This window comes from Castor canadensis, chromosome 7 (assembly GCF_047511655.1).
Source record: "Castor canadensis chromosome 7, mCasCan1.hap1v2, whole genome shotgun sequence".
Classification (NCBI taxonomy): domain Eukaryota; kingdom Metazoa; phylum Chordata; class Mammalia; order Rodentia; family Castoridae; genus Castor; species Castor canadensis.
The window spans coordinates 38,121,668-38,147,794 of NC_133392.1; the positions used below are offsets into that span (position 1 = coordinate 38,121,668).

General features: G+C 40.4%; 1 protein-coding gene and 1 long non-coding RNA gene across 5 annotated transcripts in view; one reads left to right on the forward strand and one right to left on the reverse strand.

The window, feature by feature from the left end:
* The window catches only part of Ide (insulin degrading enzyme), a 109,622-nt gene extending 95,620 nt beyond the window's left edge, over positions 1 to 14,002 (forward strand). For all 3 annotated transcript variants that reach the window (XM_074078768.1, XM_074078767.1, XM_074078769.1), the window contains exons 20-25: positions 1,900 to 2,067; positions 4,204 to 4,476; positions 5,542 to 5,603; positions 10,127 to 10,199; positions 11,018 to 11,085; positions 11,726 to 14,002. In XM_074078768.1, coding sequence (XP_073934869.1) covers positions 1,900 to 2,067; positions 4,204 to 4,476; positions 5,542 to 5,603; positions 10,127 to 10,199; positions 11,018 to 11,085; positions 11,726 to 11,821 — 740 coding nt within the window. In that variant the 3' untranslated portion in view covers positions 11,822 to 14,002. The remainder of the gene's footprint in view (positions 1 to 1,899; positions 2,068 to 4,203; positions 4,477 to 5,541; positions 5,604 to 10,126; positions 10,200 to 11,017; positions 11,086 to 11,725) is intronic.
* On the reverse strand, positions 7,630 to 11,729 carry LOC141424782 (uncharacterized). Of its 2 annotated transcripts, none has more exons than XR_012449691.1 (3): positions 11,552 to 11,729; positions 8,905 to 9,095; positions 7,630 to 8,163 (listed from the first exon to the last, which is right to left on the reverse strand). It is a non-coding gene; the product is annotated as an uncharacterized lncRNA (long non-coding RNA). The 2 variants fall into 2 exon arrangements; XR_012449692.1 differs by lacking the exon at positions 11,552 to 11,729 and adding an exon at positions 10,543 to 10,840.
* Positions 14,003 to 26,127: the final 12,125 nt, after the last annotated feature.

Genomic DNA, 26,127 nt, shown 5'->3' on the forward strand with positions numbered 1-26,127 from the left:
CTGGGGACTAGGCCTTCAGCACATAAGCCTATGGGGGGACATTCAAGACCCAAACAGTAGAGCAGGGATGTAGCTCAGTGGTAGATTGCTTGCCTAGCATATGCAAGGCCCTGAGTTAAATACCCAGTACTTCAGGTAGGGATCCAAACTATAACATCCACTAAACTTCTGTAACTGCCAGCTAGAAATAATTGCTTCTACTTCTGAGCTCCCAGCATACTTTTTCTGAACCTTTTTAAAGCTACTCATCACTTCTACTCTTGCATTTGGATTAAAAGGTATCACCATCTTCTTAAAATGTACATTCATTAATACCAGGGTCTTTGTCTGCCTCACTTGAGGAACTACTAAAACAACTCAATTATATTATTACCTCAGGATATCTTTGTTGAATCCTTAGAGATACCTTGAGCACAGCTAGCTGCTGCTCTGCATGGTCAGTCATCACAAAACAGGTAATTTTATTACATACTTCTGCTAGGGGATGTAACTAGCTCAGTTGTAGATCACATCCTTACCATGCAGGAGGTCCTGGGTTCAGTCCTCAACACCAAAATGGGGGAGAAGATTATGAGAGTGTAGCCCAAGTGGTAGAATACCTGCTTAGCAAGTTTAGGACCTAAATTCAATCCCCAGTATTGCAAAAAGAAAAAGTTTCTGGGTGTGGTAGCTCATACCTGTAATCCCAGCTACTCTGGAGGCAGAGATCAAGAGGATTAAGATTCTAAGCCAGCCCAGGTAACTGCCTTTTCAACCAATAAACCAGACATCGTAACAGATTCCAGCTATACAGAAAGCATAGGTAGGAGGATCATGATCTAAGACCAGCCCTCAGCAAAAACATAAGACCATTTCTGAAAAATAAGTAAAGCAAAAAAGGGCTGAGGGTATAGCTCAAGTGCTAGACTGCCTGCCTAGCAAGCATAAAGCCCAGAGTTCAAACCCCAGTTCAGAGAGAGAGAGAGAAGTACCCCAGTTTGCAGCCTTTTCTCAAAATGCTAGGTATTTGGAAATCATGATTTAGCCATCTGATCAGATGCTTTGTATGTTTTCGGGTTTTTTGAAGATGCTGGGGTTTGAACACAGAGCCTCACACTTGCCAGTCAGGAACTCTCCCACTGACACCACTCTACCAGCCCTCCCAACTGAACAAGTATGATTGCCTTAAATAATCCTCCATTTTAGTTTAGTTTGCTTTTGTTGGTGGTGTCATTGTTTCATTTGGTTTTTGCAGTACTAGGGCTTAAATTTGGGTTCTCACACTTGCTAGGCAGGCAGTCTGCCACTTGAGCCATGCCACCAATCCCATTTACAGTTTTTTTGGGATTTTAATTTTGTTTTGTTTTGTTGTTGTTGTTGTTTTTTGCATTGCTGGGGTTCGAACTCAGGGCCTTACTCCTTGAGCCACTCACTAGCCCTTTTTTGTGATGGGTTTTTTCGAGATACGATCTCATGAACTATTTGCTTCAAACCTTGATCCTCCCAGTCTCTGCCTTCTGAGTAGCTGGGATTACAGGCATGAACCACCAGCACCTGGCCCCCATTTATAGTGTAAAAAGAAAAAAATGCACTGTGAGGAAGGAAACATTTTGGAATATGTATGAAAAGGCTGGAAGTGGAAAGCCCATGTTCCCCTCCCTCTACTAATGAGAGGGAACTCATTAGTACTGCCAGCTTACAATCAATAAGTTATACATCTGAGGGACAAGCATAAAGCTGAGTGTGGTGGTGCACACTTGTAATCCTAGGGAGGCAGAGGCAGGAGGATCACAAATTCAAGGGTAGCCTGGGCTACATAGTGAGTGAGACCTTGTCTCAAAAAAAAAAAAGTGGGCAAGCTAGCATTGACTTTATTAAACACTAAGTGTGTTTTTTAACCTGTTGCTCTCTTTTTCTTAGGAGGATGGTTTGTTTATCAGAAGAGGAATGAAGTTCACAATAACTGTGGCATCGAGATATATTACCAAACAGACATGCAAAGCACCTCAGAGAATATGTTTCTCGAGCTTTTCTGTCAGATTATCTCTGAGCCTTGCTTCAACACCCTGCGCACCAAGGAGCAGCTCGGTGAGAAGGAAATGGGGGATAGCAGGATACTATAAACCTTAATTAACAACCATTGCCCTAGAAAACATTTTCCACATGTGCAACCACTTGACACTGTGTATCTGGCATGTTTATTCAGAGAGACTTATGAACACTTTGATACATAGAATCCACATCTAAAAGATAAACAGTCACTTACAGACATTACAGCAATTCTTAATGAGATGACACTATATTAATATTGCACACATTCAGTGAAAAGTATAATTTAGGTACCAAAGAGAGAATGCTGAGGGCAGACTTATGGGTAGCAAGGTGGAAGCAAGCCTTTCAGAGAAGCTTAGTCACCAGACTTTGAGTTAGTTACCTGAGGGCAGGTATTATCTCTTGTTTATCTTTGTTCTTAAACCTGGAACATATAAAAGGTATTCAGTAAGTATTTGAAGAATTTTTGGCACTGTTAAAAGTCTTGGAGGTCTTTGCATGTTTAATCTATGAGGAAAGAAATTCAAAGCCTCCATAATGGCAGATAACCAATGAAAAAAGATTTGGATGTGTCTCCCCAAATACGTCAAGATGTTTGGATAGTCATTCCTGGGTCCTGAAGGCCTGTACTGAAGGCCTGTGCTGAGACCATCTGCCCTGCCTCACTCTGGGAGTACTAGGGCCACCTGCTCCACATGGTTGGCTCCTCCAGACCCTCCTGCTTAACCCTCTTCTCAGTTGGCCCAGTGACAGGTGCTGAGCCCCTTGCCTTTCACACTGGAAACATCAGAGAGATCAGTGCCCTCACTTATTGCCCTCTGAACTAACCCTCTCCTATAGGCTGTAGTCAGTGGCTACAGCCTATACCTTAGAAAGACTTCAGGTCTCTCTTCCTCCATCTCTGCCATGAGACAAAGCTAGTACCTCTTTCTTCTGACCCTTCCCAGGCTTATTTCCCCAGGGAGTGACCCAGGAGAAGTGGGGGACTGGTAAGCTGCCAGAACCTCTGAGTCTGTATCTGCAATCTCCTGCCATGACCCCCTAGGAGCCAGGCTTTTGCCCCCAGCCTGGAGTACAATCCTGTACCCCTATATCAGAAAGGAAGCTGGGGTGAGACTGAGGCTAGACATGACCGGAGACTTGCCCATGTGTGTTTTTCTGGGTTGTGGCTAGACAGCCAACTCTCTTGTTCAAAGTGGTCCACCTGACAGCCACCATACCTGCCCCCTGCACATTCTGGGATGGGTCTCACTCTCCACCCTGCCAATCCCCCACCACATGTATCTCACTGTAAGTGTTTTTGTCTTTTATGTTTTGTAAACCTCATTTGTATAGTTCTAAATGACCATGGTAGTAGCTTTGAAATGAAAAGAGCAAAATAAAATAACAGGAGTCTGAGATGGGAGGGGAGAAAGAAGGAAGGAAGGAAGGAAAGAAGGTGTGTGGAAGGGGGCTAGGGTATGAACTCACTAGATGCTAATAGGAGTTGACCTTTAGTTAGCCTTATGAGAGCACAATTTTAATATAGCTGGTCCAGAAATGGATTGCCTTAATAAGAAATGCATTTGTAGAGCCAGGATCATGTAAGGAACTTAGATGTTAAAGCAGACAGAGCTAGGACAGTGGTGGGGATAAAAATGAGTACAGAATTTCACAGGAATGGGAATAACTTCAGCGTAGACTAAAGATTAGCTAGCAGGTTGGGGGCTGGTGGCTTACTTCTAATCCTAGCTACTCGGGAGGTAGAGATCAGGAGGATCATAGTTCAAGGCCACCCTAGGCAAATAATCTATGAGATCCTATGTCAAAAAATACCTAATACACTGGGCTGGCAGAGTAACTTAGCCATAAGAGCACCTGCCTAGCAAGCGTGAGGCCCTGAGCTCAAACCCCAGAACCACCAAAAAAAAAAATTAGCAGAATGAGGAATTATGAATGTGAGTTTAAATAATGAATAGGGTTGTACTCTTTCTGAAAAGAAAAGTCACTCCAACTTTCTAACTATTCTTCAGGGAATCCTTCTGTTCTTAGGAACTGAGATTATCTTAATTTTTCTTATTTCTTTAGAAGTAAATAATCAAATCCTAAAGTAGATCTTATTTACTATGAAAGATTTAAAGTGACCCTAGTCTCAAATGCCAAGATCCTGACTGGTTTGGTGTTATGTTTCAGGCTATATTGTCTTCAGTGGGCCTCGTCGAGCCAATGGCATACAGGGCTTGCGGTTCATCATCCAATCAGAAAAGCCACCTCACTACCTGGAAAGCAGAGTGGAAGCTTTTTTAATTACCATGGAAAAGTCCATAGAGGACATGACAGAGGAGGCCTTCCAAAAACACATTCAAGCATTAGCAATTCGTCGACTAGACAAACCAAAGAAACTGTCTGCAGAGTGTGCTAAATACTGGGGGGAAATCATCAGCCAGCAATACAATTTTGACAGAGGTAAGGTAAAAATAGAGCCTCAACATTTATGGCACTTAAGTGTAAAGCCTGAGAACATTGAAGCTGTTTTTAAAAATGTTGTTCATTTTGCAGGTGATGTTTCAGTATTGATTTGGTAGACAGATGCTCTACCGCCTGAGCCACACTTCCAGCTTCAGTATTGATTTGGCAGTGGGTGGCGGTGGCACTTCCAAAGAAATGTTATTTAATGTAACAGCAGTTTTCTGCTACAAACCTTTTCTTCCTTTAAACAAGAGCTGGATCTACTTTTATCTGATATTATTGATCTAATTCACAGTTTTTGTTCCCTCCAAGTACCCCTGAGACAGTAAGCACAGGTACATGGGTATCTATTTTCCATAACTATTAAAATGAAGCACTTAGACATTGAGACAAGTGCTGGCCTAGAGGCCCAGAAATTCAAACTTTTACTTTTAAGAACCTCTAGAAATTTATCACCACTTTCAGATTTGGAAGAGCTGTGCTTGCTCAAATCTCCAGACTTATCAGCTTCTTTTCACCTTTCCTCTAGAGCAGGGATTAACATTAGAGGTCAGGACACCTGAGTTGTGTTCTTATTTTGATACCACAAGCTGAAGATCTTGACCAGTCACCTTTTATGAGCCTCAGTTTCCATACCTTTAATTTTTCTAGTTGGATTCACTATTGACAATAATAGTATCTACCCCATTTGTTGAGCATTTACCATGTGCCTAGCACCATGTCATCATCATATGTCATTTTCCTAATTGTCACTGCAGCTTTTTATTTCCCCTAATTTCCAGATAAGGAAGCAGTCTTATCTGGATTAACCCAAGCTCCCATCAGCTCATAGGAGAGAGCCAGGATATGAATGCAGGCCTGATTCCCAAGCCAGGCTCCTGCCTATTACACCACATCCACTTTTACTTGAAACCTATTCCCTGCCTACTTTATAGAAGCAGATGGCCACTTAAATGTATGGATACTTGAGAGGCTTGGGGTGAAGTGTGTTATTATTTAGTGGAGTATTTTGGACTGCTTAATACAGAAATATTAATAAATTATTGTTTAATTCCTTTTCAGATAATATAGAAGTTGCATATTTAAAGACACTTACCAAGGAAGATATCATCAAATTCTATAAGGTAAGTTGAATTTATTTATTTAGTTTTGACTGATACATATGTGCTGTGTTGTATATTGGCTGGTTTTCTGAAGGTGTTTTGTGGGTTTAATATTTTGACACATTTTAACCTATTACTGGAAAAATATAAAAATATATAGATAATTCTTGTTGAAGCCAGTACTGTTTTGCTTTCCCACTGGACCTCAAGGACTGTGACAGCCCTTCCTAGCTTCTAAATCCATGTTTCTGTACTTCACTCTTGCTTTATTTCTCTGTCTCCACCACATTGTACAAAAAACCTTGTTTGGTGGGGAGGAAGAACAAAGAAAGGGGCAGGCATGGTAGCTTATGCCTACAGTCCTAGCTACTTGGGAGGCAAGGTAGGAGGACTGAGGAGATAGAAGGATTGTGATTCAATGCTAGCCCCAGCAAAAGAAAAAAACGTTAATAAGACCCTACCTCTAGAATAAGTCAGGCACGGTGGAACATGTCTTTAATCCCAGCTACATGAGAGACACAGGTAGGAGGATCATAGTCCAAGTCCAGCCCAGGCAAAAAGTGTGAAACTCTGTCTGAAAAATAACTAAAGCAAAAGAGGGCTGGAGACATGCCTCAAGTAGTAGAGTACTTTTAAGGCTCTGAGTTCAAACTCTAGTACAATCAAAAAAGGAGGTCAAGATTCAGATTATTTTCCCAGCCCTGACAGCTATAAATTCTCTTCACCCATTTTGGTGTCACTGTGGCTACTGCTTTAAATAAGTGATTATTCACTTTTGAACTGTGTTCAGAGATCATACAAGTTTCAAATGCCTGTGCTCACAGAGACAGTTTATCAAGAGAGAAGAGAGGGGCCAATGTTAAAGATTTCCCAGCACAGCTTTAAGAGATTCACACCATCTAAATCTTTCCTTCCATATGACATTGTAAGAATAGCAAAATTTGCATTAAGTAGCTATATAATATAAAATAAGCATGTCAAATTCAGAAATTCAAAATGTATGCTGGGATAGAGTGGCATTTACATATTTAAAATGTTACATATATTCTTTGTAATTTATTGGATCTCTATTTTGTATAAATACTTTCACACCTAGTTTTTAAGACAAGAAAGAATTATACTCTGTGATTACTGCAGCCCTATAGAGTTGTCCTTAATGCACTAGCCATTTCACCCAGACTGTCCCTGTGATTAGGAGCTATGTTTGACCAGGAACTCAGTCCCACCTCATGCTCACACCCCTTTAGAGAGGGGTCATCTACTTCACACTGTCATTGTTCCACGGACTATTGCAGCTGCCTGAATAAGAATCAGTGCTTGCAGTTCTCACTAGAATGGTTTTGTGAAATAAGTTGCACAGTGAAGCATGATCACATTTTTCTCCTCTGTTAGGGTTTTCAATGCTCATTTAATTCATTGATGCTGATGTTGTGAGAGATGGGGGTGGGGGTAAAAAGAAAAGAACAGTCCCTGCCCTGAAAGTGCTGACAGTTTTATAGGGGAAATGCTTATTTTGCTCTGTGCACAAGTTACCTTTTCCTCCCACCCATTTTCTGCAAAACTACAAGGATGCTGTTCTCTGTATATTCAGAAAAGTATGCAAATAATTGCAACACCTTAACCATAAAAAAGGCAGACTATAATGCTGTTTTTTAGACTTTGACAGCAAAAGCCAGTTCTTGAATGTATGTTTTTGTTTCTTTTTTGGTGCTGGGGATTAAATCCAGGGCTGGCACATGCTAGGAAAGGGCTCTCCTGCTGACTACATCCCAGCCCTGAATGTGCCTTTTCAAGCAGTGAGAGTTGATCCATTTTGGCTGTGGAAACAGACAGCTGGACAAGTTATTTTCTTTATTTCATGGCTCCTTTTGCCCTGTGTAGAGGAAGGCATCTTCCCCTCAACTCATCTAAACTTACTTTTTTGTAATGGTAGCCTTAGAATATATATAAAACAACCAAAAAAAGTTCTTTTTTGGGGGGTGCTGAAGTTTGAACTTGGGCCTCATGCTTGGCAGGCAGGCACTCTACCACTTGAGCCACACCCCAGCCCTTTTTGTTTGTTTGTTTGCAGTATTGGGGCTTGAACTCAGGGCCTACACCTTGAGCCACTCCACCAGCCCTTTTTTATGATGGGTTTTTTTTTTTTTTTCGAGATAGGGTCTTGAGAACTGTTTGCCCAAGCTGGCTTCAAACCTCGATCCTCCTGATCTCTGCCTCCTGTGTAGCTAGGATTACAAGCATGAGCCATCAGCACCTGGCCCCCCAGCCCTTTTTAAAGCAAAATTTTGATATGAAATACAACTCAAATAGCCTTTGTGTTCATGAAGAAAGAGCTTTAATAGGGTTGTAAGGAGCGAAGAATCAGATATAGGACATATGTTGCTTCTGGGCTCTCCACTTGTCTCAAGTACTTTCCTCTCTTCAGGTTGCTAACCACATCTCAGCTTCTCCTGAGTTCTTTTATCTGTGGGCAGTAACAGGAACGTGTGGAACCTCCGAATACAGACCTAGCTCCACCGCCAGCTGATAGCTCTGTGACCTCAGCCAACTTACTTCAGCTTCAAAGTTTCAGTTTCGTTATCTAGAAAACAGAGATTAATTATAAATGGAATGAGGCATGTAAAGTGATTGACACTTGGTAGCATTTATTTTTCCTGGAATTTTGATGCTTTAAGTCAGGATGTGTTTTCCTTCTTGATGTTACAAAATAAAATTTTGTTTGTTTATTTACCACTTAAGCCTTGTGAGGATGGGTTTTCTCAATTGCCTACAAAAGAGGGTGCTTATGGTCTCTTTTTGTTTATTGAGATGCTCATTTTAAGATATTTATTACTAGTTTGGGTTGTTCATAAAAGATGATATCCTAATGTAACTTACTGTAATGTCACCAGAAGGAATGAAGGAATTTTTTTTTCTACAAACTCCATTGTTTATTTAAAAGTATAAGTAATAGTTGATTGATTTTATAAAAATAGAAATTAAAACTGACTCTTTTGGCTTAAAAAATAAAAGTATTTTTAACTTTAGCCCTCATTTATTTAATATTGATTAACAGAGCATTTCCTAAGCTGATTTCACTGTGGACCCTTTTTTACACAGAATATCTCCGGGATTCTCATAATCGTTAGACCACAGTTTGCAAGAAGGCGCAGTTTGTTTGTTTATTTTTAGAAAAAGTGGGGATTATTGAAAATTAGTGAGGAAATGGAGAGCAGTTAGAAACTTAAGACAGATACTGTCTACTGATACAGGCTGACACGAGGACTATGAAGGGGGGGATGAAAAAGGATGGAGGATAGTTCTTTGGGAACAAACTTTTTACTTGGATAAGAAGTCCTTAGATGAAGTATTATATGTTACTGGATGCGAGCCTGAGCTGAACACCTGAAGGAGGCTGGATAGCTCAGAGCAGGTCCATGGGAGAGTGAGCTCTTCTGTCAGGATGGGGGTAGTCATGGTCAAGCTCGCTAGGCAGCATCAGCAGAGCTTCCTTTGTAGCTGCACAGGACCGGGCTGGAATGGAGAGAACAACCATCATTTATGAACTGCATGACTCATGCAAGTTAGCATTTCTCTGTGTCTTAGAGTACACGCTGCTAAAATAGGCATCATCGTGATGTTTAGCTTACAGATTAAGTGAGCTAATATGGGAGAATGCCTGATTCAGGGAAGTACTCAATAAATATTAGCTGCCTTTCTTTCTTTCCCTTTTTTTTTTTTTTTTTTTAATTTGGTAGATTAGGAACCACAGCTTGCCAGCAGAGCCCTGGTGCAGAATTTGAGCAAGTTCGTAAAGCAATATGATTGTCTCCTGAGTAAGCGCAGGCCATTATCTCTGGAGATACTAAAGATCACTAGAGGAGCCAGGAGTGGTGGTACACACCTTAATCCCAGCACTCAGGAGGCTGAGGCAAGAGGATCATGAGTTTGAGGCTAGCCCGAGCTACATAGCAAGACCCTGTCTTAAAAAACTTAATAAAGGGTCTGAAGGTGTGGCTCAAGTAGTAGATCACCTGCCTAGCAAGAGTGAGGCCCTCAGTTCAAACTCCAGTACTACAAAAATAAATATATAAATGAAGCCATCAGCTTAAATAAAACAAAAAAAAAACACTTAAAAAGATCCTCAGGTGGCAGTTCTGCAAATCACATCTCAGTGAGCACTACACTGAGTGCTTAAGCACAGGCATGTATTAACTATGAGAGTTTGGGCAAAATCACCTTAGGCTTGGTTTCCTCATCTATACAATAGGGTTAAGCCCTTGCCAGGACTGGGGAGTGGAGCTCAGTAGTAGAGCACTTGCCTGGAATGTGCAAGGCCCTGGGTTCAGTTCCCAGCACTGTAAAGAAAAGAAGAAGAAGAATTTTTGCCTACTTTCTTAAATTTTTGTAGAATTGAAATAAAATAATGTGAGGGAAAGAAAAGGAGGAAGCATCTTTTCTGTATCTAATTATGTAATGGCTGATCCTTCATAGTCATCAGAGAGAACCTCATTTTAAATTTCTTGGTGGGTCAAAAGGATGATCTTGTTCCTCTTCCTCCCTAGGAAATGTTGGCAGTAGATGCACCTAAGCGACATAAGGTATCTGTCCACGTTCTTGCCAGAGAAATGGATTCTTGTGAGTATTGAATATTGACTTTAAGTCTGGTTTTAGCTCCATATTGAGCCCTATGACAACTTTTTCTTGCCGTAGCCACTTACCTTTGAGAGCACCAGAAAATAAAGGGATAGACAAAAGGAACTGAAGACAGGATCTGTTCTTTGAAGCCAGAGTATGGGGGGAGGGAAAATGGAGCAGTATAGGAGAGAGACCAGGTGGCTGCTAGACTAGCTGTAGCTTCCCAGGAAAATATGACGGGTGACTGTGGGATTTCTGCAGAGAGGCAGTATGCAGCCACTGCACATGGGGAGGAAGAATAAGCAATTTAATCTGTTCAGTCTGATTAAGTCTCCTCTCTTACCAACCAGAGTTTGCCCGATGGCCATTAACTTGTCTGGCCTTTTGGGCTGTTTCTTCTGCATCCTTCTGGATGGCCGGAGCCTCAGAGTCCAGGCAGATCAGACCTGGGCACTGAAGCTGCTGTGGCCAAGGCTGTATGCCCTCAGTTACGTCATCACCCTCACTGAAGGTGCTCCAGATAAAAAGGCAGAACAAGCAATCAGGTGTTGGGAGCAGAAAGCCTGAGAGAACCTCAGAGTACAAGTCCTGGGCCTGACGCAGCTTTTCAATTAACGGAATCTAGCTTATTTTTTTTTTTGAAAGTTGAAGCAATCAGGTGTTGGGAGCAGAAAGCCTGAGAGAACCTCAGAGTACAAGTCCTGGGCCTGACGCAGCTTTTCAATTAACGGAATCTAGCTTATTTTTTTTTTTGAAAGTTGTTCTTGTGTGTAAGTTATGAGTAAGTGCAAAACATTAAAACTTTCATTTTCCTCTAGGTCCTGTTGTTGGAGAATTCCCGTGTCAAAATGATGTAAACTTATCACAAGCACCAGCCTTGCCACAAGTAAGAAACATTTTGTTGGATTGCACTGCCAGAGGACTTTGTATCAGCAGCTTGTTCATAAGGGCACATGAGACCTAGAAGTTTTAAGTCACCAGGTGTTTGAGCTTCTACTTTAGGTCCTCCTTGAATGCCTGGTCACTTGGCCTCTGCCTCTGTCTGCCCTTGCCTCTTGTGTGAACAGCTGAATCACTGAGCAATGAGTCACCTCTGACCACATCTGTTGCCAACAATGAATATTGGAGTGAGACCTCTTAGTCCTTTCCACGGTGCCTCTGTGTTTTAATCATCTGGAAAGATTGGCATTTTCTGCAAGAAGAGGAAACTGGCACTTGTAACAAGGCCCTTGCTGCATGGGCTCACCAGCCTCTGGTGCCCTGAAAGCCTTGGTGCTCAGCTCCTGGGGAGCCAGCCCCTCACATGCCCAGATAAAAGCCAAGTCTTCCTTCTGGCCCAAAGTGCCACTCACCATAGGTTTACAAGTCAGTCCATGACCCTTTGCCCCTACTGATCCAGAAGAAAAGTCAACAGATCACAGAATATGGTGTACCTTCTCTCTTCTCCCCCCAAAAAGGTTGATATTCGATTCAATCTAATTTTTAAGTTAAACACAACTTTAAAAGAAAACTTCTTTTCTTTGCAGCCTGAAGTGATTGAGAACATGACTGAGTTCAAGCGTGGTTTGCCACTATTTCCTCTAGTGAAGCCACATATAAACTTCATGGCTGCAAAACTCTGAAGATCCCCATGGATGGAACAGTGCAAGGGGATGTATTCCTGAGTCTTCCAGGCTGGGAAAACAATCTTGGCCACTTTCGTAGCTTCTGGTTCACTATAGAGAGACAAACAAAAAAAAAGTTGTCAAATGTCATTATGTAGAAATATTTAAAACCCAAAGGAATTAAATTTCAAAATCTTATAGACATAGAATATTTTTAAATACATGCCTCCTAAGTATTTTAAATTTTTTCTTTTCATTCGTAAGAAAAAGTTCCCTTATACAACTGCTTAAAATGATGAATGACATTCTGATAGAATCTTTCTTTCCTATTCTGTAAAGTTGTCCCTTGTCCAAAGAAAATAAATATTAGCTTTTCTATAAAAGCCTCCTGGGTTGATAGAGAAGGCTTCAAAACATTTAGAAAGGTATTCCCTTTTTAAAAGTCAATCCTCAAATTTCCTTTCTACTTAGTGGTCTTAGTAAATCAGTGAAGAACATTACATTGGCAGATAATACACAGAGCAGTGTAATTTTCTTTTATTAGTTGAATTGCTGATTACATAAGGTATGGTTTTAATCTTTTTATAAAATTTGAACATTTTTTATTCCAACTAGTAAAATGCTGGAAAACCCTAGAATACCCTTATTTACAGTGCTAGAAATACAGATTTACCTTAATCAATTTTGTCCCAAACTGAATTTCTCAGGATTACTGTGGGTTTTATTTTTTTTTTCCCAATTGACATTTTTTATTGTTCATAGTTGGTTTGCAGTGCTCCAACAGTTTTACTTTTTCTCATGAACAAGTTGCTGTATTTACTTAAAAAGTACAAATAGTGTCAACTTCAGATCCTACTGAGTGTGTGACATGCTTTTCCAACATCGGCTATTATAGCTACCCATAACTTTTTACTCTGATGAAATTGCAATCAGAGTATGAACCAAACTATTTTGCCCCTGTAGAAATTTAAAAGGCAGCAAATACAAAGCCACTTTTTGGTGATATAAAAAATAAAACCTTGCATTCTTAAATAGCAAGTCTCCATAAGACTCTAAAATCCCTTGTTGCTTCCAGTCTAATCTTGCCTTAAGTGTTATTTTTTTTAATATATAAATACAAACATACAAACACAGATGATGACTGGAGTGGACTTTTAAAACTATTTTTTCCATGAGATACTATTTTAGGTGAGCTTGTTACTATAGATTTAACAGCTGTTTTAAAATATTTATTATTAAAACTTGCTTCAAGAGAAACTGTGGCTGTGCTTCCACATGCAGGCACCAGTAGCAGTAAGTGGTCCTTTTGTCCACTGTCTCAGGCAAAGTAAAGAATGGCATTTTACCTCCCCATGTGACTTAATTTGCCAGGACTTCTTTCTGGAGTGTTACGTCTTTCCACATCTTAAGTTTTTACATTTGCCATTTTCCAAATAATCTCAATTTGGGGCAAGAATGATATAGTCACAACTATGGAGGCTGCTTTCAACAGTGGGCTCCGTTTCTACCATCAGGTCAACGTGGTGCTGTAAACTGTCTTTTTATCCACACCTTTAAGAGCCTCATTGTGAGAAGCCTGTCTTTGTCCATCAGAAGGTATGTGAAGTCTTCACTTCCTTCTGGTTTTATGCATTTGTAGACTATGCAGCTTTTCATTAAATTGCAGATATATACAAGATGAATCTAAAGTTAGTCCTGAGTGTTTAAATCCATCACTAAAAACAAAAATCCACCTATATTTTCTATGGAAAATTATATGCTGTTGAGTAAGTAACTTTTAGCTCTTTATAAAAAAATGAGTGAAATTTAAAAGTGTCATTTTTATGAAGAAAAGCACTAAAGATATCTGAAAGCAATCACTTAGTCTTCCATGAACCTGCACTGTTGTTCAGTGTGCTCCAGCATTTTCTGGTTTTCAGATTATATCTAGAGCTACCGTTAGGTCACTCAGGCATACTAATGGATTCATCTAAATGGGTCCCAGCTGCAGTCCGTCAGCAATAACAGCCTACCCAGATACTGCTAGTTACTCGATGCTTAGCAGATGAGATTTGTGAAACACACTAAGTTAGTACTTACTGGGGACTTTTTTTTTTTAAGTCTTCTTTCCAACTAGTTGAAAGGGAGAGCATGTGACACAGCCAGTGTGGTGGAGCCCTAGGGGTTGTCCTGTTTACAAATAAATTGCCTGAATTTAAACTCTGGAGTTTGCATTTGTGTTATTTTTGCAGTTTTTGTGAAATAGTACAGTGTCAAATCCTTAAACCTAATTCTCAACATCCCAATTTGACAAGATTTCCTGCTTTCATTATTCCTAATGCAGAAAGCAGTGAATTCTAACAAATATATTCATAAACACATAAATATGTCTGAATAGAAATGGCTCAATTCTAACAAATATATTCATAAACACATAAATATGTCTGAATAGAAATGGCTCAATTTCATATTCCTATGAATAGATCACATTTGTAAATGAACAAGAACCTCAGTATTTGACACTGAACTCGTTGCTGAATATTGTCAGTAACCTGAAACCCAGAAAGAGCTGTCCTTGGCAGTACAGAAAATAACAAAGTATTTTTCTTCTTTACAGTTAGACTTTAAATTTTCTTGCCACATCTCCAGCTGCAGGTTAGGTAAATATCTTGTCCAATCTCTAGCTTCTAACCTCCTGTCAATATAATCTTTCTACTCATGTAGTAGCCAGCATTTAAAAAAAAAAAACTGCCCATTCCTCAGTTTCCAGCCATACATTGAGCATTGCGCTCAGAGACCCCAGAGCCAACTCCGGGTTTTATGGCTTGGGGAGGACATGTGGGTAACCATCATTGCTGCTATCATGGTTTCTACTTTTTTAAGATTCAAACCTCCACTCAGCTCTGTAGACTTTGGGTCTCGTTGCTCGTTGTGATCTCTTGTAATAATACCTTTCAAGTCCATCAGTACAGTTGTGAAACAAATAGGAAGCAGTTGCTTTTCAATTTACATGTCATTTTCCTTTCCTCATGTGCACTATCTTACTTGATCTCCTGACCTTTGCCTATTTTGGAAAGTGTAAAACCAGACCATAGTCTATGTTCTCTCCTCCTGTCCACTGTTGTTTCTACTTTGTTAGGCTAAATTATCAGCACTCTGTAGGATCTCCTTCCCTGTTCGGATTAACCCAGACTTATACCTCCCAGCCTGCAAAGGCCTTAAATCCATGTAAACTCCCCTTCCTGTTGTCTCTAGAGTAATAGAGAATATCCAGGATCCTTCAAGAAGTTTGTAAGAATTTGAAGGAGAGTCAAAGTTCCCCTATGATTATACTACTTAGACATAGCTACTCTGGTTCTTGTAGTCTTTTGCTCCTTTATCTTTGTTATAAACAACTACATACCTATAAAGTTGACAATACAAATGAGATGTATACATTCCTTGAAAGAAACAAAGTATCAAAACAGACATGAAGAGAAACAGAAGATTTGATTTTTACATTAACTCTTAAAGAAATTGAATTAATAATTAAAATCCTTCCCACAGGGCTCTGGGTGTAGCTCAGTGGTAAAGAGCTTGCCTAACATGCCTGGCACCTGAGTTTGAGCCCAAGCACCAGAAAAAAAAAGTTTAAAAAAAAAAGTCTTTCAGCCAGGAGTGGTGGCATGTGCCTATAATCCCTAGCACTTAGGAGGCTGAAGCCAAAGAATCTTGAGTTTAAGACCAGCCTGAACTACAATATAGCAAGACCCTATTTCAAAAAACAAACACCCTAACAACAATAACAATAAAAAAAACTTATACCACGAAGAAAATTAATCCAAGGCCCAGCTGGCTTCACTGGTAAAATCTATCAACTTATACCAATTTTATATAACATTTTAGGAAATGAAGGGAATTCATCCTAACTCAATTACTATTATTATTTACCATAGTAACAGAAGGATAAAATACCATAGAATTATTTCAATAAATAGAGGATTTTTAAAAGTTTATGAAACAAGGAAGAGAGCTTCCTCAAGCTACTAAAGGGAATTTATGACATAGCTCAAGTTATCATTTAATGATGAAATACTGAATACTTTCCTCTTAAGCTCTATACAAGAATACCACTTCTATTTTAACTTATATTTGAGGTCCTATCCAGTGCAACAAAGCATAGTAGAAAGGATGACATAAAACTATTTATAAACAACATGAACACATACATAGAAAACCCTTAGGACTCTACAAAAAATGCTACTACTAATAACTAAATTAACAAGTTTTAGGAGACAAGTCAACATTAACAAATCAATTTTTTGCCGATATACTGGCAACAAAATGAAAATGTTTCAATAAATCAAAATGTGAAGTATTTAAGGGTAAGAAAAGATTTAAAAACTTTTCATGTTTTCAAGTTTTTAAACCTTCACACTTGCTGAGAAAAATTTAGAAACCTATCTGGGTGCAGTAACATGCACTTGTAGCCCCAGCTGTCTGGGAGGCTGAGGCAGGAGGACCACTTGAGCCATAAGTTTGAGACCAGCAACACAGGTTGCTCTCTCTTCCCTCAAATGACCTTGGCCCTAAAATAGGTAGACTGTTCCTTCTTTGACTTTGTATGGACCACCACTCTGCCACTAATCTTATGAAAGTAGTCTGGCACAGGCACTGTTGAGAAATTCTTGTCCAAATAGCCATTTTCTTAAGCCTCACAGCAAGACCCTACCTAAAACAAAAACAACAACAACAAAATCAAAAGCTTTTTTAAAAGAGAGAACCTGAAACAGTGTATGTGCATTATATTCATGGATTGCAAAATGGAATTGAGGGGTATAGCTCAGTGGTAGATGCCTAGCAAACACAAGGCCCTGGGGTTCATCCCCAGCACTGTATATGTGTGTGTGTGAATGTATATGTATGTATATACGTGTGTATATATGTAGATAATATATGCATAGATGAGGCCCTGTGAAATTGTAATATAAGAAATATGTATTTGATCTCCGCTCCCAGTTCCTGTGTAAACCTCCTAAAACTCTTGTACATAGGGGTACTAAGAAATCTGTTCTAGTATTTGGTCTTGGACCTGGTTCCTGACACAGAGCTTCTAAGACCTTTGTAATTTCCTGACTGATAAAAGTATCACAGGCAGAACTCCTAAATCCCTTGGAATTTCCTGGGTGATAGGAGCATCTTTTGACCTAACAAGGAATCCTTGGTGAGCTCCTAGATAACCTTAGGATGGGGGCTCATTGGTAGGGGGAACCAGCCACATGATTACAGGGTTAGAACTCTGAGCCAAATCCCCTCATCTTCAGACAGGTGAGAGAGGCTGAGGGTTGAGTTGACCATCAGTGGCCAGTGATGTAATCAATCATGCTTATGTGATGAAGCCTGCATAAAAGCCCAAAAGAATAGGATAGGAGGATGGCATACCCAGAGAGAGAATGGAAACTGTACCCATGCCCCCATGTCTACCCTATAGATTCCCTCCATGTGGCTGTTTGTCTGTATACTTTGTAATACCTTTATAATAAGCTAGTATAAAAGTGCTTCTCCAAGTTCAGTAAGCCATTCTAGCAAGTTTGTCAAATCAAGAAGGGGATAGTGGGAACCCCAAGATACAGTTGGTCAGAAGTATAGTTGGCAACCTACTGTTGGTAATTGGCATCTGAAGTAGAAGACCATCTTATGGAGGACTGAGCCCTTAATCTGTGTGTTCTTTAAAAGTGTCAGAACTGAATACAGGACACCCAGTTGGTGTCTACTGGAGAACTGCTTGGCACATGTGGAAAAACCCACACACATCTGGTGTCAGAAGTTCTTTGTTGAGGGGCTGGGAATGTAGCTCAGTGGTAGAGTTGCATGCACAAGGTTTTGGGTTCAATTCCCAGTACAATAAATTAGATGATAGATAGATGGATAGATAGATAGATAGATAATAGATAATTATTAACTTGAAAGAAAAAAACTTATCAGAGGCCCCTATAACAAAGATTAATAAGAACAAAGCATACAAACTTATTTGACATAAGTTTTATATGACATGAGTACTCATAAAGAAAAGACCCAAAGAAACAGGTGAAGGTATGTATTTGTTATTCTGGGTTTGAGGAACAAGTATGTAGTCATGGAACAGTATGATCAGATAAAAATGTATGATGTAATGGTAAAAAGCTGAAAGACACATAGCAAAACCTGTTTGTTTAGATTCTTCTATGTCCTTGTGTCTTCAGAGATAGATAAGGATGTTCTTTTCTTCCTGGCATAGGGAGGTTACTTCTGGGTGCTATTGGGGTTTGAACTCAGGGCCTTGTGCTTGCTAAGCAGTCACTCCCACTTGAGCCACACCTCCAGCAGGAGGGTACCTCTTTTTTTGTTTTTGTTTGTTTGTTTGTTTGTTTTTGCAATACTGGAGTTTGAACTCAGGGCCTTTACCTTAAGCCCCTCCACCAGGCCTGTTTTTTGTGAATGGTTTTTCAAGATAGGGTCTCCAGAACTATTTGCCTGGGCTGGCTTTAAACCAGTATCTTCCTGATCTCTGCCTCCTGAGTAGCTAGGATTACAGGTGTGAGCACCTGGCTAGGAGGGTACCTCTTGAGTGAGTCATGACCTGCTTCCAGGGAAGGTCAAAAAATCTTTCTGATTTTATGACCTGCTGCTTGGAAGAAGAATGAGAAATGTGAGAGTGACCTTTGTGCTTCTGCTGTTTTCTCAAATGCCAAGGTGCCCATTTTGGGGTAGTCTGCTCTGAACTTCATCAACAGTATCATTAAGTTGTCCATGTTCCCTGTATTAGTCACTTTTCATTGCTGTAACAAAATACCTGAGATAAACAACCTAAGGAAGGAAAGGTTTACTTTGGATCATGGTTTCAGTCCATGCTCAGCTGCCTCCATTGCTTTTAGGCTGTGGTGGGTAGAGCGTCATGGGGGTAGCATGTGGAGAGCAAAGTTGCTTACCTCATGGTGTCTAGGAAGCAGAGAGAGGGAGGAATCTCTCAGAGGCACATCCCCAGTGACCTACTTCCTCCAATGAGACCCCACCTCCTCACTTCCATCACCTACCAATAATATCACATTATGAATCTATCAATGGATTAATCCACTCATTAGGTCAGGAGATCCAATCACTTACCAAAAGCCCAACCTCTGAACAGTGCACTGGAGACCAAGCCTTCAGCACATGGGTCTTTTGGGGGGACACTTTATATCCAAACCATAGCACTCCCCCATGATTTATAGGTTCTAAATAATGTCCATCAAAATCCCAGGAGGCTTTATTGGCAGACATTGACAAGGTAATTTTAAAATTTACCTTGAAATTAGAAGAATCTTTTTCAGATTTGGTTATTTTTGAGATACGGTTTTGCATTTATTCCTGGGCTGGCCTGGACTCAGGTTGCCCTCATAGCTGGAATGACAGGCGCCGACCATGCTCAGCTTCTGTTAGTTAAGATGAAGTCTCTCAAACTTTTTGCCTGGATTGGCCTCAAACTGCAGTCCTCCTGAGTGTCTTCAGAAGCTGGGATTATAGGCATGAGTCACTGCATCCAGCTTCTGAGTCCCCCCTCCCTTTTTGTTGGTAGTACTGGGGAATGAACTCAAAGCCTCATGCTTACTAGGCAGGCACTCTACCACTTGAGCCACTCCAACAGCCTTTTTTTGTGTATGTTTGGTATTTCAAGCTAGGGTTTTAAGAACTATTTGCCTGGATTGACTTCAAACCAAAGTCCTCATGATATCTGCTCCCCCCCCTTTTTTTTTTTTTTTTGCAGTACTGGGGCTTGAACTCAGGGCCTTCATCTTGAGCCACTCCACCATCCCTATTTTTGTGAAAGGTTTTTGAGTAGGGTTTCAAGGAACTATTTGCCTGGACTGGCTTCGAATCCTCCTGATCTCTGCCACCTAAGTAGCTAGGATTATAGGCGTGAGCCACCGGCACCTGGCTGGTGGTTCCCTTTTGATTATAATTTTCTTGATTTCCAGTAGCATTCAAACATTAAGAATGTTAAATCAAGGGAACAACTTCAAAGCAATTCAAGAACATATTATTGGAGTACATGCTAAGCAGACCTATTCTGCTTGGCCCCTGTGACTTCAAGAGGTTTGTTGATCACTTAGTACACTTGGGCCAGTTTTTGTAGTCTCAGTGCAATGTACTGAATGGGCTCTCTGAACTGGGTCTCCTTCAATTGTAGCCAGAAAGAACAATGAATGAAGTTTCCTAGTTACCCTAATCTACCATGCGAAATTGTGCTTAACCTCCAGAGTGTCTGGATCCCTAATGTGGAACTCCCTCCCCGCCACACCCCACCACCCCTGCCATCACTACTTTGGAGTAAGATAGAAAGCTCTTTAGGCTTTACTTGATCTCTGCATCCAGCCATCACCACAGCTATCATTGCACTGACTGCACTTTAATCAAAATGGGATTTTTCTTCCTCCATATATTTTGTAAGCCATACAGGATGCAATATAACTGCTTTGGCCAAATCCCATTTACCAGCCTGCCTAATTTGGTTCTTCAACATCCTTCATTTATTTTTGGTGACCAACAATTTTTTAAATCAATATCTGAACTCAGACAAGTTCACACATACAATTTAATAAACTCCTTTGTGTCCCAAAATGGACTCATTAAGGAAATTTAGGCATTTTTTAAACCTGTTTTATGGTCAGGTTGGCTAAGTTTTCATTTAGACTTTTCGAGGCTGGTGGAGTGGCTCAAGTGGTAGAGAGCCTGCCTAGACTTTTCGAACCTACGTCTGGAACTAGTATACCTAGTCTTATTAATAGTACACACCATAAAAATGATTTCTTTTTGACCACAGTTAAAAGTTCCATCAATTTGGTCTTTCGGTTCTTTTTATTTTCTCTGGCTATACCTTTCATGTATACCAAGAACATAAAACTACAAACAATAACAAAATGATCTTTGAGAACTATAGCAACTCTTCAGCACCCACACTATTCAAATCCTCACACTAAGAGACTTGATGGAACTTTAATGTGGCTTCCAGAAGCATAAGGTTTCATTTCTGGGGCAACTCAGCCCCTTTTTTTACTTCCAGCCTAGAAAAGCTCAGGGCTGTAAAAAAAAAAAAAATTATATATATATATAACTCCTTCTAGCCAACACCTGATGACAGTCCCTTGACCTCCCTTTCTTAGATCATTCACTAGAAAGAACTTACAATCATGAATCCTTTCCCTCCCTTTAAGATGCTCATGTATCTTCTACAACTTAGGAGAGTCTCCCTCAAGGACTCAGAAGCCATTCCTCTGAAATGCAATCAGAAAGGAAGGGCCTTCAGGCACAGGTGGGTTAATCATATTTAAACTGACCAACCCTTTGCAATGTTTCAGTTTAGTCTTGGCTTGCTTCTAATTCCTATCGATTTATTTATTTAGAGATGAAGTCTCACTACATTGCCCAGGATGGCCTTGAACTCCTATGCTCAAGCAGTCCTCCTTCCTCAGCCTCCTCAAGTAGCTAGGACTCCAGGTGCATGCCACCACACCCGGTTTCATTCTTCCTTTGAAATGCTCAATCACACCAGACCTGATGGCACAGGCCTATAATCACAGCACTAGGGAGGATTACAAGTTTGAGGACAGCCTGGGCAACAAAATGAGACCTTGACTCAAGAAACAAAAATATAAATGAATACTAAAATGCCCAGTCACCTCCTTGCAAATTAGAATGAAGCTCAGTTCTTCCTACTATTATCAATAGTGAGGGAAAACAATCTGTTGCCACCACTTTAATGTCCAACTTTGTTTGTCTTTAATAGCTTGTTATGTAAACTCTATGGGAGATGATTGCTTTGGACTGAGCTCCTGAACTAGGATTCAACAGACCTCACTGGAGACACTCATTCTAAGTGCCATAACATAAACTTCAGGAAAGCCAGAAAATTCCCAAATAGACCAGTTTCTCCCAAAGACAGGAGATTTGCGCAAAGGGGCCCAATCAACCTGCTTGAACCCCTCTGCTTTAACCCTTACGAGGACAGTACCCTAACGCTAATTAGTATACTGTTTTTACATTATTCTGTGTCCTTGCTCCTGGCTCTACATACTTTATAAAAACCAGTGGCTATGCTGCGTCCAGTGGAGCGCTTTTCTTTGAGATGCTGCCTGATATCTGAATCACTACTAAAAGCCAATAAAATCTTTCTCTCACTTTTTTCTTTTTCTTTTTCTTTTTTTTTTTTTTTTTTTTTTTGCAGTATTGGGGTTTGAACTCAGGGCCTTCACCTTGAGCCACTCCTCCAGCCCTATTTTTGTGAAGGGTTTTTCAAGTTAGGGTCTCGTGAACTATTTTACTGGGCTGGTTTCAAACTGTGATCCTCCTGATCTCTGCCTTCTGAGTAGCTAGGATTATAGGCGTGAGCCACCAGCACCCACCTCTTTCACGTTTTTATTAGCATATATTCTCTGTACAAAAGGGCTTCGTTGTGATATTTCCGAACATGCATACAATGTACTTTGATCAAATGCACCCCCTCTTTATTCCCCTTTGCCACTTTTAAAATAATCTTAACAGGTTTCATTACATGTGTACAAAGTACTTCAACCATATTCATCCCCCTTCACCCTCTCTTTTGGCCTTTCCCCCTCCTGCTGGTCCCCAGCCCCAAAAGAACCTGTCTTACATTCCTTTCACTCGTTTTTAAGGCCTAGATTCCACATATGAGAGAGCATTGCAGTATCTGTCTTTCCCAGTCTGGCTTAGTTCACTGACCATGATCTCCACTTTCATCTGTTTTCCTGCAAACGACATAATTCTTCTTTACAGCTGAATTATATTCCATTGTGTATATATGCCATATTTTCTTTATCTATGCATTGGTTGATAGGCACCTAGGCCAATTCCATGGCTTAGCTTTTGTGAATGGTGCTGCAGTGAACTTGGGTGTGCAAGTGTCGTGGCTGTGTGTTGACTTGCACTCCTTAGGATACATGCTCAGGGGTGGTATAGCAAGATCATATGGTTCTTCTTGGTTTTTTTAAGGAACCTCTTCCTGATTTCCATAATGGCTTCACTGATTTACATTCCCACCAATAGTATATAGAGGTCCCTTTCTCCCTCTCTCTCCCTCCACCCCATCCTCACCAGCATTTGTTGTTGTTTGGTTGTTTGCTTTCTTTCTAGTAACCATTTTGACTGAGGTGAGATGGAATATCAGTATTGTTTTGATTTGCATTTCCTTTATGGCTAAGGTTGTTGAACATTTATTCATGTATTTTTTAGCCATTTGTACTACTTCTTTTGAAAACTCTTCATTTGCCCATTTATTAGTTGGAGTACTTGTTCTTTTGATGTTTAATTTTTCAAGCTCTTTATATATTCTAGAGATTAGTCCTTTATCCAATGAATAACTGGAAAAGATTTTCTCCAATTCTGTAGGTTTTCTTTTGAGCCAATAAGATCTTGAAGCTAAATTTGTTGAATTTTTGTTCTTTTTGAGGCAGGTCTTGCTGTGTAGCTCAGACTGCCCCAAGCTGTCCATATTCTTGCCTCAGTCTCTTGAGTGCTGGAACTTACAGGATGAGCCACCATGCCCAGGTGAAATTTTGTTTTTTAATGGCTTTATGGTATGGAGCTGGCATGATTAGGTTCTCTTTGATCTAAATTCAGAAGCATAATTTATGGACTGGCAGAGTAACTCAAGCAGTAAGAGCACCTGCCTAGCAAGCATGAGGCCCTGAGTTCAAACCCCAGTGCTGCCAAAAAGGAAAAAAAAAATGTAATTTATGTGCAATTTGTATACCAACTTATCAGCAGAATGATTGATGGTTGCGTCCCATGAAATTGTACCTCGGTTAGGCCAAGGACCTCATATGGGGCGTGTGTTCCATAGGAGGCTAGAGGGCCATCATCTTCGGTGTTGGTCCAGTACTCACACTGGGATTTTACCATTCCACCTCCTCAGAGAAGATGGAATCTCCTGGTCCTGGGCATTTCCTCTCTGGCTGTCCACTCTAACAGAGGGCATTTAGGTCTTGGGTCTCCAGCTTCATGAATAGATTAGTGCCTGTTCCATGGGAGTAAGTTAGGTCTGTCTGACAGGAGTGGATAAATACAGAGAACCTGGCCCTCCTTGGTCCCTTGCTCCATCTGTCTCTCTCTTACACACTCTCCTACCATGATGCCATCCACTATGCTGTGATGGTCTGGAAGACCCCACCAGAGGCTGAACAGAGGGGACTGCCTAGTCTTGAACTTGCAGCCTCCAAAAGTATGAGCTAAATAAAAGTCTTTTCGTTATAAAGTACCCAGCATCAGGTATTCTGTGACAGCTGGGCAGGATAGGTAGATCATAGGAAACAGCAGCCAGGAATTTAGACACAAACATTATATGAATAAATAAAGAGCTCTCGAACACTTTTTATTTTTCTTTAACCCTTATTTATTCCCTCAATAAGCTGCAATATTTAGTAAACAGAAAAAACAAAACAAAACCCACAATAACTCTTTCTCTCTGACCTTGCCTGCTTGCCAACATAATTAGTGCACTCTGGGAACTGAGCAAGAATATCTTTTTTTAAAATGGGGCTGATAGATAAATGGGACCTCATAAAACTAAAAAGCTTCTGTTCATCAAAAGAAATGGTCTCTAAACTGAAGAGAACACCCACAGAGTGGGAGAAAATATTTGCCAGCTACTCATCAGACAAAGGACTGATAACCAGAATATATAGGGAACTTAAAAAACTAAATTCTTCCAAAACTAATGAACCAATAAAGATATGGGCATGTGAACTAAACAGAACTTTCTCAAAAGAAGAAATTCAAATGGCAAAAAAACACATGAAAAAATCCTCACCATCTCTAGCAACAAAGGAAATGCAAATTAAAACCGATAAGATTCTACCTCACCCTGTTAGAATAGTCATCATCAGCAACACCATGAACAACAGGTGTTGGCGAGGATGCGGGGAAAAAGGAACCCTCTTACACTGCTGGTGGGAATGTAGACTAGTACAACCACTCTGGAAAAAAATTTGGAGGCTACTTAAAAATCTAAACATTAATCTACCATTTGATCTAGCAACACCACTCTTGGGGATATACCCAAAAGACTGTGACACAGGTTACTCCAGAGGCACCTGCACACCCATGTTTATTGCGGCACCATTCACAATAGCCAAGTTATGGAAACAGCCAAGATGCCCCACCACTGACGAATGGATTAAGAAAATGTGGTATCTATACACAATGGAATTTTATACAGCCATGAAGAAGAACAAAATGTTATCATTCGCTGGTAAATGGATGGAATTGGAGAACATCATTCTGAGTGAGGTTAGCCTGGCCCAAAAGACCAAAAATCGTATGTTCTCCCTCATATGTGGACACTAGATCAAGGGCAAACACAACAAGGGGATTGGACTATGAGCACATGATAAACGTGAGAGCACACAAGGGAGGGGTGAGGATAGGTAAGACACCTAAAAAACTAGCTAGCATTTGTTGCCCTTAACGCAGAGAAACTAAAGCAGATACCTTAAAAGCAACTGAGGCCAACAGGAAAAGGGGACCAGGAACTAGAGAAAAGGTGAGATCAAAAAGAATTAACCTAAAAGGTAACACACACGCACAGGAAATTAATGTGAGTCAACTCCCTGTATAGCTATCCTTATCTCAACCAGCAAAAACACTTGTTCCTTCCTATTGTTGCTTATACTCTCTCTACAACAAAATTAGAAATAAGGGCAAAATAGTTTCTGCTGGGTATTGAGGGGGTCGGGGGAGAGGGAGGAGGCAGAGTGGGTGGTAAGGGAGGGGGTGGGGGCAGGGGGGAGAAATGACCCAAGCCTTGTATGCACATATGAATAATAAAACAATAAAAAAATAAAAATTAAAAAATTAAAATGGGGCTGGGATGTGGGTCAGTGGTAACCACTTGCCTAGCATGGACAAGGCCCTGGGTTTGCTCCCCAGAAGCATAAACAAACAAACAAACCACTTATACTTGGGAACATGACTCCCCTGACAGAAAAAGTGCAAAGGGATATATTTATCTCAAGGATGGACACCTGTCTTAAAGGGAACATCTGGCTGGAGGTGTGGCTCAAGTGGTAGAGCACCTGTCTAGCAAGCCCAAGGCCCCAAGTTCAAACCCTAGTGTCACAATAAATAAATAAATAATAAAGGGAACATTTGGCAAAACTCATCCTTTGTTTAACGGGATGCTCAAACATCTATGTCATAATGACCCAAATTTTATCAGCAGACCAACCTTGAAATCTCTCGTCAAATTGATAACACAGTGTAACAAGAGTGAGTAAATGTACCAAGTGCCCAGGACAGAGGGGAGCACTCATTCTAAGGTGAATTTGAGCCAAACT